Source organism: Anoplophora glabripennis, unplaced genomic scaffold, assembly GCF_000390285.2.
Source record: "Anoplophora glabripennis isolate ALB-LARVAE unplaced genomic scaffold, Agla_2.0 scaffold985, whole genome shotgun sequence".
In the NCBI taxonomy this organism is placed as follows: domain Eukaryota; kingdom Metazoa; phylum Arthropoda; class Insecta; order Coleoptera; family Cerambycidae; genus Anoplophora; species Anoplophora glabripennis.
Genome location: NW_019417112.1, coordinates 9215 through 31396, shown reverse-complemented (window position 1 = coordinate 31396; position 22182 = coordinate 9215). Strand labels below are relative to the sequence as shown.

Below are 22182 nucleotides of genomic sequence, written 5' to 3'. Positions count from 1 at the left end.
TACATATTTTATCAATTTTGAAGATATGGCACTGTGAAGAAGGCCTGTTTCCAGTGTTCATTTTTATTAATGCTAAATTTGGTACAAGTTTTTAGCTATTATAATAAAATGTCACAGGAACATTGCCTGGAACACTTTTTCATAGCCGTCTCCATAAAAAGAGATACCGTTTTTTTGTCTTTTGAAAAAAAGTAGTTTTTGAAATCCGTAGCTTGAAAAAGTGATGATGGTAATTGAAAAAACGTTTACTTTTGAAAAATTTTCATAAAGGACATGGTTTTTCAGTAAAACTAAGAGCACTATCATCAAGATATACTTTTATGTTCATCTTCCAATGTATATAAACGTTTCTTAAACAGCTTCATTTAAGTCGTAGATTGATTAGGATGTATTCATTAGATGAATTACCGTTTATATATTCGTATTTTGTATAATAATCCATATTCTATTTTCTTCTTTTTTTACATGAGTACGCGCAACTCATTAAATGTATTAAATAATTTAATAATTGTCTTTAGTGTTTAAAAATCATGCTTTTATCTTTGAAGATGAACGTCACAACCTTCTTTGATGTTACTTTTAGAGACGCAACTTACAGGGTAAAATATATTTTTAAATTTTCTTGAAATACATCCTCATCAAAATTTTTCAGTTACCATCATTATTTGCAGTTATAGATTATAAACCCACATTTATCACGAGACAAAAAAAAACGGTTTTTTTTTCAAAGTGGTTATGAAAAAGTGCAATCTTTGTGATTGTCAATATCAGTGGCGGAGATACTCGGAGGCATTTCACTAAGAAAGAATCCTAGAGTTTCGACGCCACTGAATTTTTGAAATTGAATGATTGTATTTAATAATTCAAAATCTTCATTCCACTGTATTGCATTTACTACCAGCCATTTTCGAGTTTGTATATTAGATAAATTAATAAGAATTTTAAACAAGTTTGATATACTTTTAAACTTCAGGATTCTGTATCTCGAAAACCAGCGTCTTTAAGCTCTTGGTTCAGTAAAGTTATTTGATCTAAAATGACTTAGGAAACACTCGGTATAAAACTTGTACTAAGTTTGGATCTACCTCAATTTATGTAAGAGATATTTAAACAGAGTCAGGTCATCAAGCATAAAATCTTTGTTTGATCATTTTGAGTTAATTTTTGACCAAGGAACATCCTATAAACTGGAAATCGTACCTATTAAGGCTGGCGTTTTATAGACAAGAAACCGCAGTTTTAGTAAGACAATGATAGAACAGGAAAATCTATCTAATCTATAATAATATTGAAATACAACGATTCCTTTAGTTTTTCGCAGTGAAAGATCATGGGCATCCATGTAAACATCGGAATGTGCCTTTCCTGTTTTGTAGAGAATTTTGTAAAAACACTCAATAATTATGATTAATTCATGTGTCAATAATTTCATAGAAGTATTCTGCGGAGTGTGATTATGCATATAGTACCATATGCGATTTCCTATATATTCAAAGGGCGTATAAAGCTCAGGAAATGTAAGGATAAACATAAGTAAAAATATGCTATTTTCCTCACTCTAAATGTATTGTCAGCTTGTAAACTGTCATATACTATGGAGAAAAATTGTATAACTGGTTCAGTGAAGAGATATTGTTTTTATCTGATTGGATTTTTTAACTCTCGTCAAAAGACTGCTATAAATTTACTAAAAATTACGTACAAAAACGCCCCCCTAAAGGACACCTTCTAGTGTAAATTCTAACGCTCGTATTGATGTGTTTCTTAATTATTAGACAGTTGTTGGCTTTAAATAGTATTATAAACCAAAATTAATCAAGATGTGAATTTTAAATGATTGACTTTCTGATACAATGAAATTATCAATTATTTCCTATTAAAACGTTTATATTACTATCAGTAGTAACACATTCCACTCTGATTCGACCGGAAATGTGTTGGTATTTTATTTGTGATATTAAGTTTTTGATTACATTTTCATTCAGAAACAATATTTTTTTTAGTTGTCAAAATAATAATAAATAAATAGAAGCGGTAAGTGTAAGTACTTATCTATTTGGTATATCTGAATAAAATAAGGCAACAATTTATATATTTCAAAATTTATTAGTTTCACTGTGCAACTAAAAAGTTAATGTCGAATGAGATTTTAATAATATTTTTGAAATTGTAGAAGTTAGTTTTAAAAAGTCCAAAATTAAGTAAATCCAAATGGTCATCGTATTATGTAGTAGTACAGTTAAAAAAGTTGGTAAATAAAAATTACTGTAGATTTGAATTGAGAAAATAAAGAAATATATAGGGTGTCCTTTTTTAAATTACACGCACCTGAATATCTCACCAGAAAAGCTACTAATCCGAAAATAACCCTTACGAAAGTTGTTGGGTTCGGAGGAGGCATCAGATGGTGACCTTGACATTGACATTTGAAGGTCAACTCTAATTTTTTAAATGGGAACCTTTATTTTTGACCCCGGATTCGGAAAGAACGCAACATTTTACGTTTAGGATCATTCCAAAGAAGAACCTTAAATACCTATCTAAATGTAAAATTTTGTGCTTTTTACGAAGTCAAAAATAGAGGTTCCTATAAAAAAATAGATATGACCTTCGAATAACCTTGAAGGTCTAGGTAAAATCCAATTTCACCATCCGATGTCTCCGAACATAACTTTCGTAAGGGTTATTTTCGGATTGATGGCTTCCCTGGCGAGATATTCAGGTGCGTAATTTGAAATGAGACACCCTGTATATATTTGTATATTTATATTAAAATATTAAAATAAAAATTAAATAAATGTAACAAATAATATATCTGTTTCTAGGTTACGCCAAGTGTTCGGTTTGTTCGAAGAATCTAGTTTTCTGATATTTTTATTTTTTTTAGACTCCCTCCTATCTGTATCTTGCCAAATGGTTTCCCTTTCCCAATCCCATTTTCGGCGACGAAGAACTCCATAACCGAACCAGAAAGATGGTAGAATTTATTATGTGTTACTTTTGTTTTGTAACATCTACACTTACTTTGTTTTTCCTTAATATTATCGAGCACTTATCATTATTATCATCAAGCAACCTATATTTGCCTTTATCATTGCATGCAGATTAACGGCTTTTCGCTCGTCTCTTGTTTGTATGTTAAATTAGAAATTAATCATGCATGCACAATATATTTGAATGTAATTTACATTGGCGTTCAAAACATGAAGATGTGGGGCAGCCTTGCTTTAATGGTTTCGGAATTTTAATTTTTATTCGAGTATTTGCCTGTTTTTCTCATTTGGACGGTATTAATGCCACGTTTTACATAAATTGTCGTACTTTAGCCACCACTTAAAGTGAGTGGGAACAAATATTTAAAGAATTAATAGAGGACAGAAAACAAAATGTTTACCGTTTTAGCCCGAAAATATCTCTTTTAGCCCCAGTGACATTTTGTTTGTTTACCCAGTTTATTCTTTTATAATTTTTAGTAAACTATAATTAAAATTGTTGATTCAAATACATTAAAAAGTATATATTCATTAAGAATGGGACACACATACTTTTATCAAATACTTATCCCTTCCAATGTACAGGGAGGCAGTTTAAAAAATGTTTGAAATTTCGTAGATATTTCGGTAACCTTTCCACGACGTTGAACATTTCAGTAGCTATGTTTTTAGGTGGAAAAAAATATAATAATTTTTTGCTCATTGGTAGAGGGCGCTAATTACCGTTACAGACAGAGCAAATCTAAACTAAATTTGTTTTGTTTTTAAGCTAATGATATTGTGGTAAAGAATTCTGCTGATTAAATTCTTGTACAGCATTGTATTTATACCCGTAACATCTAATGGAACGATGAATAAGTTCTCTCAAGTTCTGTCTGTTTTTCAACAGATGACGTTACCAGAACTGCAAGCATGTAGTTAGTGCAAGATAGTAAGGCATGTACACGTATAAAGAAGCACTATGGACTATGGGCTAGCTTGAAATTCAGTATATCTTACTTCTCCGTGTAAACTACATACTTTTTTTTTCAATGCGTTAAACATGTCGAATTTCGTGCTGAAAAAATAGTATTTGCGGAGAATTTTACTGCACTACTTTATACAAAAGAAATCTGGAGGTGAAGCACACAGAATTCTTGTCGAAACTAACGGCGACCATGCTCTGTCGCAAACATGCAGAGATTGGTTTAGACGCTTCGAAAATAATACTTCTACGTTGAAGATAAAAAAACGCTCTGGCGCACCGAAATAGTTTGAAGATAAATCATCGGAAGCATTATGTTATGAAGACTCATGTCAGGCGCTACTGCTGAACTTCGAAACGTTTGAAGGCACTAAGAATTGTGTAGTACGAGTTGAAGCCGAAAGACATCTTTACACGTGTGAACAACTGCTTCAACGGCAGAAAAGGGAAGGTTTTTTTGCATCGTCTCGTAACTGGCGATGAAGCATGGATACACTATGACTACAATTGAAGCGTTTGAGCCGAGCATTCAAGGAAAAACGGATGCTATACGAACAGACACACAACAGCCATTTTGCTGCATGACAACACACATGTTGCAACATATTCATCAGACATTGCCCCTTCCGTTGTGTCTGTTCACTTGTTCCGATCTATGGCATATGGCCTGGCTGAACAGCACTTCTATTTTTAGAAGATGCCAAAAATGGGTCGACTCTTGGATATACTCAAAAGACGTATCGTTTTTCCGATGTGGAATTAAAATGCTGTCAGAAAGATGGGAAAAAGTAATGGTTAGCGATGATGGACAATACTTTCAGTGACATTAATTTTCACGAAAAAAACTGCGCGAATTTATTCAACATCCCATTACTAAACGTTTCTAAATGTCATTAGTAAAAAGAAAAGCTTTATTTCGCCTGATGCGACACTATTCTTGATTTCAGTACCTACAGATTAGTAGGTCGCTCTCTGTCAGTAGACACAAAGTTGTTAAATTCAGCCCTAAAACATCACACTAATTTTGAATGAAGATTATTCACAAGTGAAGAAAAAAACCAGTTCGTTTCCAACACTTTTATTTATTTTTTTGGTATAATCTGATATTTAATCTTAAAAAGTATTTACTTACATCTCTTATCTTTCTTAATTGATAAACCCCGTCACCATAATTTTTCAAACATGCTTGTGTTTAAACAGAAATCGTTGCCTTCAGCACTTTTAAATAGTAAGTAACCCAAACACAAACTACACCAAAAATGAAATACTGCAAATGAATGTAACACATTAATTTTCTAAATATACTTTCTAAATATACGTTTCATAACCGGAACAAAATTGGGCACAACGTGGAATACATACCTATAATAAAGCGCAATGTGGATGCAGTGTGCATACTTATTAGAAACTTATGTAATATTGCAGGAAACAAGTACTCTGCGAGCAAGTATTTAATTATACTCGAAATGTCAGTCAACCCCACCAGACATATACCTATTTCGAAAAACGGCTTTTACTAAATATTTTGGGTATTCATCATTGGTGTGTGTTGGCTGACGAATAGTCCTAGCTGTTTACTAGATATTGCGGGTATAATTCAATATTGGTCGGGGCATTAGTTCGCATAGTAGTTGTTTCCCAATATCGTAAGTTTAATAATTACTTTTATTAGAATCTAATATTTCAAATTGGTAATAAAACGTAGAATTATTCTTGTCCTTGTTCAAAATATATTTCCTGAAAATCGCTTTCTAGAATCTCGGAATCGATGGGGTTCTTGTAGTTTTTACTCAAATTAAGCAAACTGTTTTATTTTTCGTCCAACTTATACCCATATGCGAAGAACATAAAAGTTGAGATCAAATTTTCTTCACTAATATTGTGCAACTAGCGCCCTCTACCGGAAAAACTTTATTTTTTTTTATTTCATTATGGCTCTTGGGAATATCCCAAAAAGCTGTGTCCCATTCTAAACGAAACATGATACCTATATAAAAACCCAAAATATTCAATTCACAGTAATTATTCTAACACCGAACTAAAGTAAGTCTGCCTATCTATTCGATGCATATGCTTTGGATGGATTGTAATTTAAAGAAAGGCATAACAATCGAACGGTCCAATTCTATTTTCCAATATAAGTCTGAAATCGAAATTGCCTTTCTTTAAATGAGTTTATACTATGGGGGAATAATATGTTTTTGATAACATTTAGCTATTGACACTGTGGTCCTGGCTTCCTGTAAGGATTACAATGTACCAACCGATATTGTTGTATACAACAGAGGAACACGGTTGTTCCCTCACGACTTTCTATGTACGAGTCGAACAGCACGAACCGACGCTGCTCATGATCAAGACATGCAATAATGAGGTAAGTTAATACAGATACAACCTTTTAAATTATATATTTTGCACTATTATTTTACTTTGAATAAATAAATTAATTCTAAAAATTATTACACCCAATATGTATTAAACATGCATTCAGTATCCACCAAAATATACTTATTAAAATAAAAGTATACAAACTGTAATAATTAAAACAAAAAACATAACTGTCATATTGAAATGATTAAATAATGTTGAAAACTCGGTTGAAAACCTTCGGAGAAATTATGTCCATTATTTCTACTCGTAGTAATACGATAACTTGTACAGGGTGATGTAGAGCATACTCTAAAAAATAAATAGGTAATAAGAAAACATGTCGATACGACCAATTTTTGAAAAATCTTCCTCTTATACGCCACTACAAAAACTGGTCGATTGAGGCAAGAACTCATATTTACCTAGCAACATCGTGACACTAAATAGAAAACTCGGAATTAGTACTAAAAACCTAACAAAGTAGTTTCATGGCTAATAATGTTTTCTAAATCGTCTGATATTTTTACAATACCAGTCCAGACATGCACTCTATCATTTTTTCTCTTTTGATACGGTCTTCAGAAATAAGGTTATTTTATTATATTTTTTTCAAATAAAACAAATTTTCTGTAGCAACTTTAATTTAAAAAATGAAAACCATAAAATAAAACTACCTAAAAGACGCAAAAAAACATTCCTCAGAAGTTTAATTTTGATTCAAACGTTAACATCCTGTATCCCGAGAATGAAACCACAAAACAAAAGATCATAGTACACTTTCATTCCTGCAATTTTCTTATTTATGAGAAACGTTCGAAATTTTGTCTATCGACTCAAATTAATACACCCACAAAAAAATCGATGGAATTGAAGTCGGGACAACGGGGAGGTCACGCTACAGATCCACCTCGGCCAATCCATCAGACACCATGTACTTGATCAAGAAGACCAAGCAAATTATTATTAATAAACGGCACCCTTCTTTCTATTTAGGAATTTAGATCGTCGATAAATCATATCCAAATATTTATAGAAAAACGGTGCTGAAAATGGAGTCGTCTTACTGCGTGTTGGTCCTCAATTTCCGTGTAATCCTGTTTCATTGCTTTTTAATTATTCTCATTTGTTCCTAACGGTTGAATTGGTACAAATGGTCTTATTCCCTGGCTGGTTAAATAACCAGACTTGACACCATATTATATCAGATTTACGTAAAAATTGTGGCAAGTTTTTAAGTCACATTTTAGAGAATATCATCCAAACATTTGAAGATACTAAAAAGGATGTAATAGAGAATTTGTTTTTTCTCAAACAAAACATTTAGAGGGGGGGGTGACTGGAGGGGTCGTAATATCATTCTGTAAATTATTTCCAACGGTAATTTGTACGTTCTGTCTCCCCTCGAAATAGTAGAGTACGAATCTACGAATTTTATTGAATTAATTTAAAAACCGACTTCACAATAAATTATAATAACTGAAAAAATAATAAAACTAGGTATATCTAAAGCACGAAGCGTTTACACGTTTTGTCTACATTATTGCAACATTCTGTGTAATTTGTGGTAACTGAAATTCGTGATGGTTCTTGTCCAAATGATGCTATAGCTTTTAGAAATAAGAATGAGGGATTCTGTAATAGTTTACAATCATTGTTTAATAAAATCAATATGACAGGTATGTGTTTATTTCATTAGTATTACTTGAACTTATTTTTTTATTTCAAACAGTTATCATTAATTAGGTATGACTAACTTCTCTGTGTAGCGATTTTTTTAAGAACACCTAGGTATTAATAGATTGATTCATTTGATGAAAATTTAGTCAATTTTTAGAATTAATTTGAATTAACATAACAACTTCAAAATAAATTTAAAAAATAGTATTGAATAAATGTAATTAAAACGTATGTTTACTAACTGAATAACTTTTTACTTACTATTTTATCATAAAGATAAAGTAGCATACAGAATATTTTTAATCGAAATTGCACAAATGATTAGATGGCTCAATTACTCGAGATTAACATCTCGAGTAATTGAGCCATCTAAAGTTACAGTGTTACTAACTTAAACAACAATTTAATTTAAAGTAAAGGGTGTCCTAAAAGTAAAGCAGGACTTGAATTGTGCGCAATTGTCAATCCGAAGAGTTGGCAGCATTATGCAGGATCACATGTTGTAGTAAACACGTTGCGGTTACACAATATGGAGCGCTATACGACGGATGGAGCGAGTGAACATAGTGAAAGTTCATTATAAGTACGGAGAGTGTGTAGCTGAGACTGTTCGTAAATTACGTGGAATTTTCGGTAGAAGGAATGCCCCGCATTAAACAACTGTGAAAAGCCAGATTTGAACAAATAGGTTCGGTTGCAGACAATAAAAAAGCAGGTCCGTAATCTCAGTGCGGCGTCGGTCGCTGCAATTAAGCATATTAAAAAGCACAGTGCAGCGGATATTAATAAAAAATCTGCATCCATTCAAGATTCAGCTAACCCAGGAATTGAAACCAGATGGATATTTAATGCGCCGGACATCCGTTGATTGGATGTTGGAGAATCAGTAAGTGGACGGTGATTTTGCTGAAGAAAATCATCTTTAGCGACGAGGTTCATTTTCAAAACTGTCGAATTTGGGGAAGAGACAATCCTCGGATCATTCAAGAACGACCACTGTATACCCAAAGAGTGACAATGTGGTGTGGATTTTACACTGGTGGTCCGTTCTTTTTTGTAATGAATTTTCACAATCTCCACTCGCTCATTCGTCGTATAGGGCTCTATTTCGTCTAACCGCAACGTATTTACTACATATATATGGCCCTGCATAATGCTGCCAACTCTTCGCAATGAAAATGGCGCACAATTCAAATCTTGCGTTACATTTGAGCCATCTTTTCCATTGTTTGATTTTTGGAGAAGATATGTCGGTTCGGTCGTTGTTGTAAGTCAAATTCCGTATAAAATATTCATTAATTAAAATAATTAAATATCATTTTTATCGTTTTATTTAAATTCCCCCATAAAAAAAGTGAAATGGGAGGTTTTAGTGACATATTTATTAACATTCAAAATTAGGGACTTCTTAGATAACTCCGACATTCTATCATTATTTCCTCTTATTCAACACCACTTTTAAGACTTCTCAGTTATTGTGCTTATTTTACTATCGAATTGGCAATGCAACAACGGTCAATAGTAGAGTTGTTTCAAAATCTTATGAGCTTTGACCTTGATATGCTCAGAAACATAATTCCGGCCGTCGTCTAAATTATTCTACGTCCTAAAAACATTACATCCATTATTCACAGTCTATCTCGAGCTCTCGTAGCGTAAACAAGCCTTTGCTCCTATTACAAATATCATAATAAAATGCTCTATTCTTTATTATTTTAATTTAAGCAATAAAAATATGTACAACGAACGTTCGCCAGTTGACTTAGTTCATTTCTGGTTGTAATGAGGCACGTGGTCTAATTCTGAGTCAATGTTTTCACAACGTGCTTATTAGAAGAAGTATGTGGATAGGTCACGCCTTTCGCGCATTTCGCGGCTCATGAGATTTTGAAACTACTCTACCTAACTGGTCATACTTTAAAGCCAGTCTGATTCGTAGCTTCAAGCAGGCGGTTTGGACATCAAAAAATGACAAAGTACTTGTTACAATTTCTATGAAATATTCTTCAAAAATTACTTAAAAAATGTAAAACATTGTTTCTACAACTTCAGTTCTGGAAAATATAATTTGGTATTAACATATGTTTGTTCTATATCGTATAAGTTTCAGTTCTCATATTTCAACCGCTATTTTAACTAATATTTGTGCTAGTTCATTCGAGCGTTCTATATATCTTCAAATTGTACGATTTCCACGTTCTTTTAGGTATTTGGTGCTTACTGTTCTTCGCGTTGGGGCGAGAGGAACATTAAGGACGACAGAGGCAATAGGCAGGCCTACTTTGGCACTGGGGAAACGTTTCTTTTTTCCCTCTATCCAGAAAGGGCAAAATATCCGTGGGTGGGAATGGAAGGCGATAAGATTCAACACGGTGCCGAGCTGTTTATGGCTGCCGATTCTAAAATGATCACGATTGGAGGCGGGTGAGTAACTGATACTTGGCTTAGAAATGCGCGAATGACTGAAGTTGGCTGATGATGATGATCGTCCGATTGCAAATTCGCGTGCGTGAACCGTTTTGAAAATCGATTGAAAACGATTTTTAATTGTATTTAGATGCGTTTCTATGCAGATTGTTCAATATAAAAGTGTAGTTTTAACTACACAAGTGATGACACCTTCGCGCTCGTCTTGATAGTGCCTAAAACTAATTTTACAGTTTTAATTTATATTGTGCTATACAGTATTTAGACTAATTATTTCCGAAAGGGCCATTTTCATAGTAATTTTAAATACAATTTTAAAATTTAAAGAAGCTAAATTGAACTTTAAATATTTTCTTTATGAAATTGGTCCTGTTTAAATTGTATGCAAGTTGCAACAACAACTTTGCAAGAGGATTGATTCGTTATGTAAATTATAGATACAAGTTTTCAATCGATTACCTACTCAAGAACCTTTTAACACAGGGTGTCCCGAAATTGATGCAACAAAATTTGGTCATAGATTCTTAAGACAAATTTAGGGGACCCGTATTTTTTCTTTTTGCCAACTGGCCCTCTCTTTTGGAGCCCCCTGAAATCTACCCCTAAGAAGTCTTTTTTATATATCAAAACCATGTACGAGAATCACTAAATTTGGTACACATGGATTTATGACATGTAGAATCTCACAGTGCTACGCTTTTTGGCGAGAAACCCTCTTAAGACACTTTTTCGTGGGCCCCCTTATCTTTAGAACCAGAAAAATTTGGTCCCAAATTTGATTTTTTTTTTAAATTATTAGTGAGCTAGAAAGCCATTGAATTTAGAAACTTTTTGTCCCTTGATATTTGTTTTGTAAAACGCATTGTTTTTGAGGAAAATGACGAATCACGATATGCATTCGATCACATTTTGACATTTTTCTCGAAAACATTGCGTTTTACGAAAAACATATAAAGAGACAAAAAGTTTTTAAATTTAATGGCTTTCTAGTGGACTGATAATTTTTAAGAAATTTAAATATGCGACCAAATTTTTTTGGCTCCAAACACAAGGGGGCCCACGAAAAATTGTCTTAAGGGAGTTCCCCGCCAAAAATCGGTGCACCATCAGATTCCACATGTCATAAAACCCCTGTGTACCAAATTTAGTGATTCTTGTACTACAGGGTTCTGAGATATAAAAAAGAAGATTATTCTTAGGGGTGGACTTCAGGGGGCTGTAACTCCGAAAGAGAGGGCCACTTGGCAAAAATAAAAAATATGGATCCCCTAAATTTGTTTTAAGAATCTGTAACCAAATTTTGTTGCATGAATTTCGTATATATAAGTTAAAAAACAGTGGTCATATATCACCACAAATATATCACTTAAAAACTGTAAATGCTTTGTTTTAAAAGTTATACTTTTAAATTTGTTTTTCATTATCTGAGAACTGACATAATGAAAAACTAATTTAAAAGTATAACTTTTAAAACGAATCATTTATTTCAAATTTGGCACACATTATAATGGTGAAGCAATAAAATTCTTCTGATATTCTATACTTTGGTATACTCTTTCAAAAGTAAGACTTTCACATCCTGTAACTTTGAAACATAGCATTTTTGGACCAACTTAAGTCCAAATGCAATTGCTTCTACCTGAGCAATCTGTAGTCGCTGTACAACTGTTTTGCAGGACACTCTATATAAACTTCAAACTTGATTAAGTGGCTTACTCTTAAATAATACTTGGAATTTAAACTAAAAGCAACCAGCAGCATTGGAAATAAAATAGGTCTGAAAGATTTCAACTGTAAATGACAAACTTCTTTTACAGCTTGGATAAAATATTTTCACTTAAAACTATTGGGCATCTTGAGTTGTTTTAGCAGTATGTGCCAAACATCCAAAAACCATGATAATATTATGAGCATTGGTTAGCTCCAGATTATATATGAAGATTAGTATAAAATTTTGCACAAATTCATATTACTATAAATATTGGAAGCATTGTTAACTGTGGATCATATGTGAAAATCATTTTTGTTTGTTATTAGTATTATTACTGAGTTTATAGGTTAGTTTCTTAAATAATCATACTTTGTTAAATATTTATTGGAGAGTGATATAAAACTTATATCTTTGCAAATTGAAGTTTTTTTAATCTGTCTGGAAAATCTGTAAATATCAAGGTATTTTTTTATCAAAGTTTAGTATACACCCTGTAGGAACTGCATTGTACCAAGTTTGAAGTCAACGATTCTTGAGTAATTCATATAAAACTGAGTTTGACCATTATCGGCTAGATCACATAGTTTTGAAATTACCTTAGTGATTGATTTGGCCAACTGTGCTTTCATCTTCAAAAAAATTATTTAGTTGTAAAAGATTTTACCTACGACCACTACTGTAACTACTTAAAAACACACTGTCTGCGCTCAATGTAAGATTCCTATTACGTACGGTAAAAAAATCGCACAGTTTTTCTAGAAACCGCCTAGCAACGGCCAATACAATACTGTTTGTATTGATCGTTGCTAGGCGGTTGCTAGGAAAACTGTATGATTTTTTTACCGTATGACGTAATAGGAATCTTGCATTGATCGCAGACGGTGTGTTTTTAAGTATTTAAAGTAGTGGTCATAGGTAAAGTATAGTACGTAATACGTGGTGTAATGCAATTACGCACTCATAGAACTTTTCCATTCGTACGTAAAATGCTTTTTACAACACTTATTACGTAATATACTATTATGATCCTTCAGCAAAAAATTTTTGTATTTTCTTACTTTGATGACAAGAATGTGTCCTGAAAGTTTGTTGTGATGTCCCTCGTGCATTCTGTTTCTTTACAAAACAAATTATGTAATTTAAATTGCAGTGAAGGGCAGGCGATTTGGATGGACGAAAATATAAGGTACGGAAAAACGGATAAATGCGCAACGTTCAACAATCCTCCGCTATGTCCTAGTGGAGACTTTGAAATTCGAGTACTTGAAGTTTATGGTTTTGCTACAGATCAACTAAGCTAAACAACGATTTTCATCGAACAGAGAAACCCTACACATTTTCATGTGTAACATATATTTATATCAATTCTCATCGGAATGTATAGCTTACATTTCATATGCATAAGACATATATATGTACCTGTTAAAAACTCATTAGTGCATTCCACCAGTGCTTGAGCAAATCTTGCTTTATGAAGTGAGTTGTATTAGAACAAAGTGACCCCTACCCCTAATAAGCGTATAGTGATGGGGGATTTTAAAGAGCCTTAAAGGTTTGAATGACAAGTACTAGATCTAGTCGTTGTATTAGCATGTTTTAGAGTTTATGTTTATATTTTTCATGGTACAACACATTCATTTCCTTGTATATTTTAATTATAGTTCTGTATATATATCTTAATTGTAAATTGTTATTTCATTTTTAAAATATAATCGTTGACGTTGCTTTTGTGCATACAACTGTGCCAAAATGATTTTTTTTTCTGTATATCTCTATGGCATAGAATATTTTTAGATAGGTGTTTTTTAATGCCGTTGGAAAGTATTTTGACTATATTTATTCTAAATAATTTTTATTAATATATTTTAATATATAAATGTTTAAATTTTATTTCTTTTAATCGAAAAGAAAAGATTGACTGAAACTTTTTAAAACAATAAAAAATTCTTATGGTAAAAATGTGTTCTAATTAGATTTTCTAAATTAGAATTACAGTACATAGAATTACAAAGTTTAGATTTGCTAGGTTGCTCATAACGCATATCATAGAGAGAGTCATATTTATTTTCAATGTTATTTAAAAAGTATTCATCTTAATCTATAAGTTGCAGTTAAGTTTGTTGAATATTTTTTGAGGAAAGATTGTCGAGAAATTTTAGAGCTGATTTGATCGACATAGTTTTATATTTTTGTGCATATGCACTGTTATAAAAATATACCTACGTATTTTGACCAATATATATTCACAAAATCAACATGTTAAATGTATTTCTTTTTCGACTTATTTTATAATGAATTGAGTTAATTAATAATCATGGACGTCACATTTCAATAAAATATTCATTTTTATTTCTTATAACTCTGTATCTAAATCCGTTTTAGAATAATTTCTCTTTTAGTTTTAGAGTGATTGTGATAGTTTCTTTACTTTTATTATCATATTTTTAGATGTCTCCTATTAAGTTATACAGGGTGTCCGGAAATTAATGCAACAAAATTTGGTCATAGATTCTTAAGACAAATTTAGGGGACCCGTATTTTTTCTTTTTGCCAACTGGCCCCCTCTTTCGGAGTTACAACCCCCTGAAATCTGCCCCTAAGAATAATCTTTTTTTATACCTCTGAACCCTGTTGAACGAGAATCACTAAATTTGGTACACAGGGGTTTTATGATATGTGGAATCTGATAGTGCTACACTTTTTGGCGGGGAACCCACTTAAGACACTTTTTCGTGAGACCCCTTGTCTTTGGAACCAAAAAAAATTGGTCGCAAATTCGAATTTTTTAAAAATTATTAGTTAGCTAGAAAACCGTTGAATTTAGAAACTTTTTTGTCTTGATATATTTTTTGTAAAACCCAATGTTTTTGAGGAAAATGGCGAATCACGCCATGCATATGATCACATTTTGACATTTTTCTCGAAAACGAAGCTTTTTACGAAAAAAGTATCAGGAGACAAAAAAGTTTCTAAAAAAAGCGTTGCACCATCAGATTCCACGTCACAAAATCCCTGTGTACCAAATTTAGTGATTCTCATACAACAGGGTTCAGAGGTATAAAAAAAGATTATTCTTAGGGGCGGATTTCAGGGGGCTGTAACTCCGAAAGAGGGGCCCACTTGGCAAAAATAAAAAATACTGGTCCCATAAATTTGTCTTAAGAATCTGTGACCAAATTTTGTTGCATTAATTTCGGGACACCCTGTCTCTGTATAATTATTTTTTTTACCAAATTTGCGAACTACAAACTGTTTGTTTCCATTCTCACAACTAAATATTCTAGTTTTATATCATAAAATGAAACTAGAGATTCTTTTCTAAAAAAAAAGACTGCTAAATGATTAAACTGACACTAAAATGCATAAAATAGTTTTTTTTAGACTAACTGTGCATTTGTTAAATTGGTTTTATGAAATTTTTGTTAATTTCTCAGGAAAATTGTAGTCACCAACGTTTTTAATTTCAGTGAAAAGGTAAATAATATTTGTTTTTTATTTTAAGGGGCTTTGGAAATTTTAAATGTTCTTTTATACATTGTTGACAATCAGCTTGTCACAAATTTTAATTTAGCACAAAAAATTTTTTAAAAGTTTTGAACTTATTACTTTTATTACAGAGATTTTTTTAGCCAGTAAAAATCTTCCTTTTTTCATATAAAGATATGTTAATTTTATGCAATTTGCAAAAATGTTACTTGTTAAATATCGCTGCATAGTACGCAAATTGTGTGAGTGGTTTTATCTAACTTATTTCTAGTTGGTAATAGTAATTGAAAAGTATTATGTTGTGATGTCTTTGATTATTCTTTTATTTATTTATATTTTTTGTGGTACTGTCAATTCTTCATCTGCAACGACAAATACTTCTACTAAATGGATATATTAACTCATTATGAAATAAGTAACTTATTATGAGTTCATTTGTGTCTAGCACAGTGTTTAGAATGTGATGCTGTAATTATTAAGTGTTGAAAATGTGTTAAAAAAATATCTACATTTACGCTGTCGATGTTTCACCTGTAGGATGCCTTGTAAAATCTGAATTGCTTGTTATCTATATAATGAAGTATATAATTTTATTTAGCGTATCATAAATGATATTTATTTTTAACCTGCTCGTTACTGTTTAACTTTTGTTATATATTGTATAAGCAATAACTGATGTGATAATTGGGCCAAGATTATTATGTAGGATTGCTGGAGATTTTTGGAGAGTGTTGGCAGAGATGGAATTTCGTAAGTCGCTACGACACATAACGGTAATCGCTGAGTGCATGTGTGGCACCGGCTTTTGATTAATGGGTGGGCCAACTAAAATTAATACCTTAAACCTACATAATAATCTTGGGGTAAAGATTTTAGATCACTAGTAATTACTTTTTTGAGCTTGTATCCAAGTGTTAAACATTCTGACTGTTTACTTGTAGTTACCAGTCTTGTTCTTTGTACTGATGTATCTAATGTATTATTATTCACGTTAGTGTTTATTCAGTCTCATAAATGTCTTCATATTAAATTGTCTGTTATTTCCCCTTTTAAATACGCAGCTTTCACGGTCATAACTATATCATTGCCTCCAAAGACGGCTTACCGATTACGATACAATTTGTATTCAACATTTACATTGTAGCAACCTCTCAGATTGGGCAAATTTCAGAAAAATAATGTCACAAATTTCTGTAATTGTAGCACTGTAGAGGTATTTGCTCTTGAGATCCCTTGACGAGTTGTGTTTCCTTGTAACTTTTTTTGTTGTTGAAACTATTTCTTTTAATGAGAATTAATAGAACTACATTTTTAATTTATATTGCAGTTTTTATGATTCATATACTTTTTTAAGTGGAAAAAAAGTTTTATTCGCAAATTGAATTGTTTTGAGAAACTGTTCTTGACGAGTAAGTACCTCCTTCTTAACCGGCAGGGTTTTTTTTAGGGAAAAAAATGAAATGTGTTGTAGTCTTTCCGAAGGCAGTTGAACATGAAACAAAATGCCTGGCAATAAAATTTAATGACTCATAGGCGTCCCTAAAAAAGTTTTCTGCTAAAGGTAAAAAATTATAATAATTTGTATATAATGTGTAGAAAATTTCTATTATATGTTTATTTGCGAACAAAATATTTTAATTATTTATGTCCTTAATTTTATTATATTGATGGTAAATTTCGTTTTGTTCCGTTTCAAAAGATCTCCAAAATGCCATGTTGTAGTAATATTATTTCTCCCTGTCGCCAATGTAATATCAATGATTAATAGAAAGTGCCTATAATAAATTAAAATTACCTGAATCACACCAAATTCCACATTGCTGCACTGCACTACTGGTCAATTTGTCAACCACTTGTAAAAAGCTGGATTTATTGCCCAGTAGCCCAATGCAGTTGTGTTAGATTTTGTTTGCCCGCGTTCGCATTCAACTGGGCGTATACATTTCTACCACCTCCACATGTAGTTCGACCAGGCCTGTATATGGGTATGGTTAAATAAATATGGGAACAAGTTTTTCAAATATTTCAATGCTGAGTTGCTGCGTCATCGACATAACCTGGTATATACCGTCAACGTCTTAGTTCTTCAATTGATACCGGAAAGACTATACTACTGTATTATGTAACATAATTACAGTACATACAAATATGTACATATTAATCCTTACTAAAAGGGCTACTAAATATGTATCACCTTTAACACAGGACTGTACTGTAAATATTTAAAAAAAATAAGTTCTAAAAGTAATCCTCGATTTTCTTTTGTTTCATTGCTGCAAAGTCAAGCCATGCCATTTTTTCGCCATTAAGGAAAATATGTTAAATTGAACGGGAAGACATGGTCAATGAGCCTTTTAACAGTAGAAATTTCCTTTTAACAGTAGAAATTTACTGCTTGAAGATCGTTCGCGCTCTGGTCGTCCACCTGTGTGGGATATCGAGGCTACAACGGAAGCCACTTAAAATCATTAGGTGAGACCTCTATAAAATTTGTCGGACAGTGCTCCATGATTGAAAACCAACATTATTTGTGAGCGACCCTCTGTATCAACTGAAGTGGACTCCAATAGAATGGATGGAACTAGCTCAAGTGCAGCTTTTGCTTCTGTGTGGCTTTTTCACATTCTCTTCTTCGACACCTTCTCCTTCATTTTCTTGATCATCTTCACCAATAACTGCTTGCACTATATCATCATTATTTAAAAACTCGTTTTCAAGGCTTCTGCAGTTACCCGTTCATTTACATCTTCTGCACTAAGACCACCACACTCGGGAAGTCTATAAAATCAATGAGTAGGTTGGTGTCATTAGGTTCAGATGCCTCTGTAGTATTCCACACAGCTGTAGGATTATTTTCTTTATTTTTTCAATAGCTTCTATACACTTGGCCAGAGTTTTCTCAAAGATTTAATAAACGTAGTGTTAGGCATTTCTTCATAGGTCTTAGCGAACATGTACATATCACATCGTTAATGTTTATAGTTTTCAAGGCAGCAATTAGTCATGTCTTTATCATTCAGTTTTGAGAGTATTTCAGAAAGAAGTTTATGTCTGTAATGCCTTTTCAATCTTGCAATAAGCTTGTCATGTGGAGAAAGAAAATAAACTTACTTCGACTTCACATGCGAGTTCCTGCCGATGTGTTGGAGCATTTATCGCCACGGTAGCGTAATTGGTCGAAAGTGCGGTGGCAAGCGTTTCTCGGCCAGGCTGCCTATTCTGGTCCGGGTTCGATCCCTGGCGTCGGTACTGGCGATGTCGATGGATAATAGGTGTTTGTCCGCGTTTTTTCAAGTGTAGGCCCCTTCCGCACAGCCTTTGGTTTTGGATTTGGGGGTTATCTCATTTCTGTGGTGTGTTTTATGTTACGTTTATGTGATTGTCAATGACTAAAACAGCTTTGATCGGTAATTTCAGTGTTGTAAGGTGCTTCTTTATTTCAGATACAAACTCGATCACAAACCATTCTTTAAACTAATAACTGTCAATTCATGCTGATTTCTGTGCATAATAATGTAAAGGAATAGATACGTCCACATTTTTTAAAGCATGAGGCTTTTTAAACTTTCCAATTACAAAAAGAGAAACCTTGTTTGTTTCAGTGGCGTTGGACAAATACCTACTGTTAGTCTTTCTTTGTCTTAAACCCAGGAGCTGATTTTTGCTGACTTGAAGTAAGTGTTTTCTGGGGTAAAAGGCCAGTTTCATACATGTTATATAACTTGTTCTGGGTGTAATCGTCTGTGATGTACTCTCAAAATTTTATAGGTTTGCTGCTAGTGTATCTGTTGACAAATCTTTTTCAACGTACACACCTTCAAACTCCATGCCACTTCTTTCAGCGAATGAGCTACCCCTGATTTGCTGAAAATGACCACCATCTTCAATTTTCAAAGGAAGTAAAAGTGCCTTCTCTTTTAAAATAGGATCACTTAATGGAGTGCACCTCAGACATTCTTGTTAACACATAAGCAAAGAGAATCGCCGAACAACTCGTTTGCAGGTTTTTTGAGCGTACGAGTTGAAAGTGTTTTAGTCAATTCTATTTGTAAGCAAAAATCCTGAATCCTTCGCCCGTCATTTACTTTTTGCGACATTTAGTTTGTCACAAATAAGCTTGACTGACTCTCCTTTGTTCAAACACAGAAGTGCATTTAGCTTTTGTCCCATTGTTACAACTTTACATTTTCTTTTTTCACCCATTTCTTCAACACAGCACATACACATAAATACGGTTAAAGTATTCCCATAGAGATACGTAGGAAACACATCTGTTTCGTCCCGCAAATAGGGAACAGTAAGAAATATGAGTAGATCGTGTTGATCGATGTGTTTGGTTTGCGAGGGGTTGAGACTTGCTATTTTTGTTTCCGAAAAAGTAAGTCTTGGAAAAGAATATCAAAAGTTGGTGGGACGGGTAAACATACTTGATAGATTTTAACCGTGTTTTGCAAGCCGCTACGGAACAATATCAACACCATCATAAATCAGCAGATCAACTCAATTGAATGTGCTAGCGGTATGTCATGACATCTGTGAGCATTATTCATCATCTCAAACTCGTAGCGGCCAGTTAAAAGGTAGCTAGCTTAGAGAGGGAATCCACTGTAATATTTGAAATTTTAATACTTAGAAAATCTACATCGAGCAGTTTAGATATAAAATCAGTTTTAAATTGCACGCCATGAGCCTTCAGGGAAGTTTTTAGATTATGCAACTTTACCCAGTCTCTCTAAGTCCCTAATTGCACAAACTAAACTTTACTACCTGATGGTGAAACACCTCAAAATAAGAAAAAATATAAATGTAAATCATCGTAAAACACTCTGGAAACCAGTGGCGGTTATGCTGGAAATACCTACCTTCTCTTACCCAAAAGTTTGAAGCCAGTGAATATTTAGAAATTAAATAAGTTCATTTTATTTTCGTTAGTGTTTCTTTAAAAAAAATCTTTAATAAAAAGTAAGTTAAATTTCCCTAGGTTCAAAAGTTCAAAACCGGGATTTAAAATTTACGATTTTAATATACGGAGCATAAAAATTACATAGCAATATAAAAAATCAGTAGGCTAGTTGAGTAAATACAGGGTGTTCGGAAATAGTGGTACTTCCCTTTGAGGGTAGATTTTTCGACTCAAAATGAGACAAAAATTTCATATAAACATGGGTCCGCAAATCCACCCTACGGGAGGTAGACGCTTTTGAAGATTACTTTAAATAAATGGGTTTTTGCCTATAACTTTTAACTGCTTTAAAGGAGAGGGATAAGTTTTGGACGATAAGTTACTACTAAAGAACATGATTATTTGAGGGTATTAAGTTGATCCAGGTTATTACCCATGACGTGCAAAAAAAAATTTATGGTGATAAGTTACTACTGAAGTGCAAAGAATTATTTGGTAGTACAAAATCCATAAATTAACTGAACAAAATTGTCCAAAACTTATTCCTCTCCTTCAAAGCAGTTAAAAGTTATTGGCAAAAACCCATTTATATAAAGTTATCTTCAAACGGGTCTACCTCCCATAGGGTGGATTTGCGGGCCCATGTTTATATGAAATTTTTGTCTTATTTTGAGTCGACAAATCTACCCTCGAAGGGAAGTACCACTATTTCCGAACACCCTGTATATAACAACTAGGAAAAAATTAACACATAACTTGTACTTTTATTAATACTGTGCAATATTCATTGTATGTAAAGGTTTCTACTATTAGACAAGGCGAAATCGACGGCTTTCGTATGAAAAAATTGGTGGATTTGATTTTTTTGCATAACCACCTCCGTGAGATGTCCCTGAATGAGGATCAAAATGTTACGGCATAGAAAATATAGTACTAACGTACCGGCCGGTAACCTGGTCAGAATTTGTTTAAACTAATTTTTTTTTAAACAAATTACAAAAATTACTTGTTTTGTTCTGGACAAAGTTTTTTTTAGGTTATTTGGGGTATTCTAAACAAAATAGTTTCTATGCACTATGCTCCTAAAATCAACGGTTTCCGAGTTATAAACAATTTAAAGTATGAAAAAATGCAAAAACCGGTCATATTCAAGATTCAAAAACAATAACAAAAAATCAAATTTTTGATGTTACTAAAGTTTAAAAGTAATCTTTAAACGTCCCTTGACAAAATACTGAGGAGTTATTTGGTATAATTACATTGCAATGCGTATTATTTTACCTATTAACAAAATATACATTTTGACTTGCGCGCCGCGCCGCTCTATATGCTTCCATCAAACTCAGAAATTATATATAATACATTCCGTTGATACCGATATTTTCATTTTAAGTATTTATTTTTGGCCTTACTTTAAATCTTTACAATGTCAAAGAATATTTTTAAAAATAAATGGTCAAAAATCAAAGCTATTAGTTTGTCATATATGTAGCTGCTGAAACTTTAAATTACCGTGTGTCAATAATTATTCTAGCCCTGCATGCATTCACTGGTTGTCATACTACCAGTCAATGCTACCAGTATAATCGGTAATCAGGCTTTAGATTTATTTCAAAATGAAACCAATCAAAATGATCTTATTCCTTTAGGA

At 32.6% G+C, this 22182-nt stretch overlaps 1 protein-coding gene across 2 annotated transcripts in view; it reads left to right on the top strand.

Moving 5' to 3' along the window:
• The window catches only part of LOC108914357 (TBC1 domain family member 24), an 88989-nt gene extending 74339 nt beyond the window's left edge, over nt 1-14650 (top strand). For both annotated transcript variants that reach the window (XM_023455925.1, XM_018720167.1), the window contains exons 4-6: nt 6173-6331; nt 10211-10428; nt 13293-14650. In XM_023455925.1, the coding sequence (XP_023311693.1) occupies nt 6173-6331; nt 10211-10428; nt 13293-13443 (528 nt within the window). In that variant the 3' untranslated portion in view covers nt 13444-14650. The remainder of the gene's footprint in view (nt 1-6172; nt 6332-10210; nt 10429-13292) is intronic.
• Nucleotides 14651-22182: the final 7532 nt, after the last annotated feature.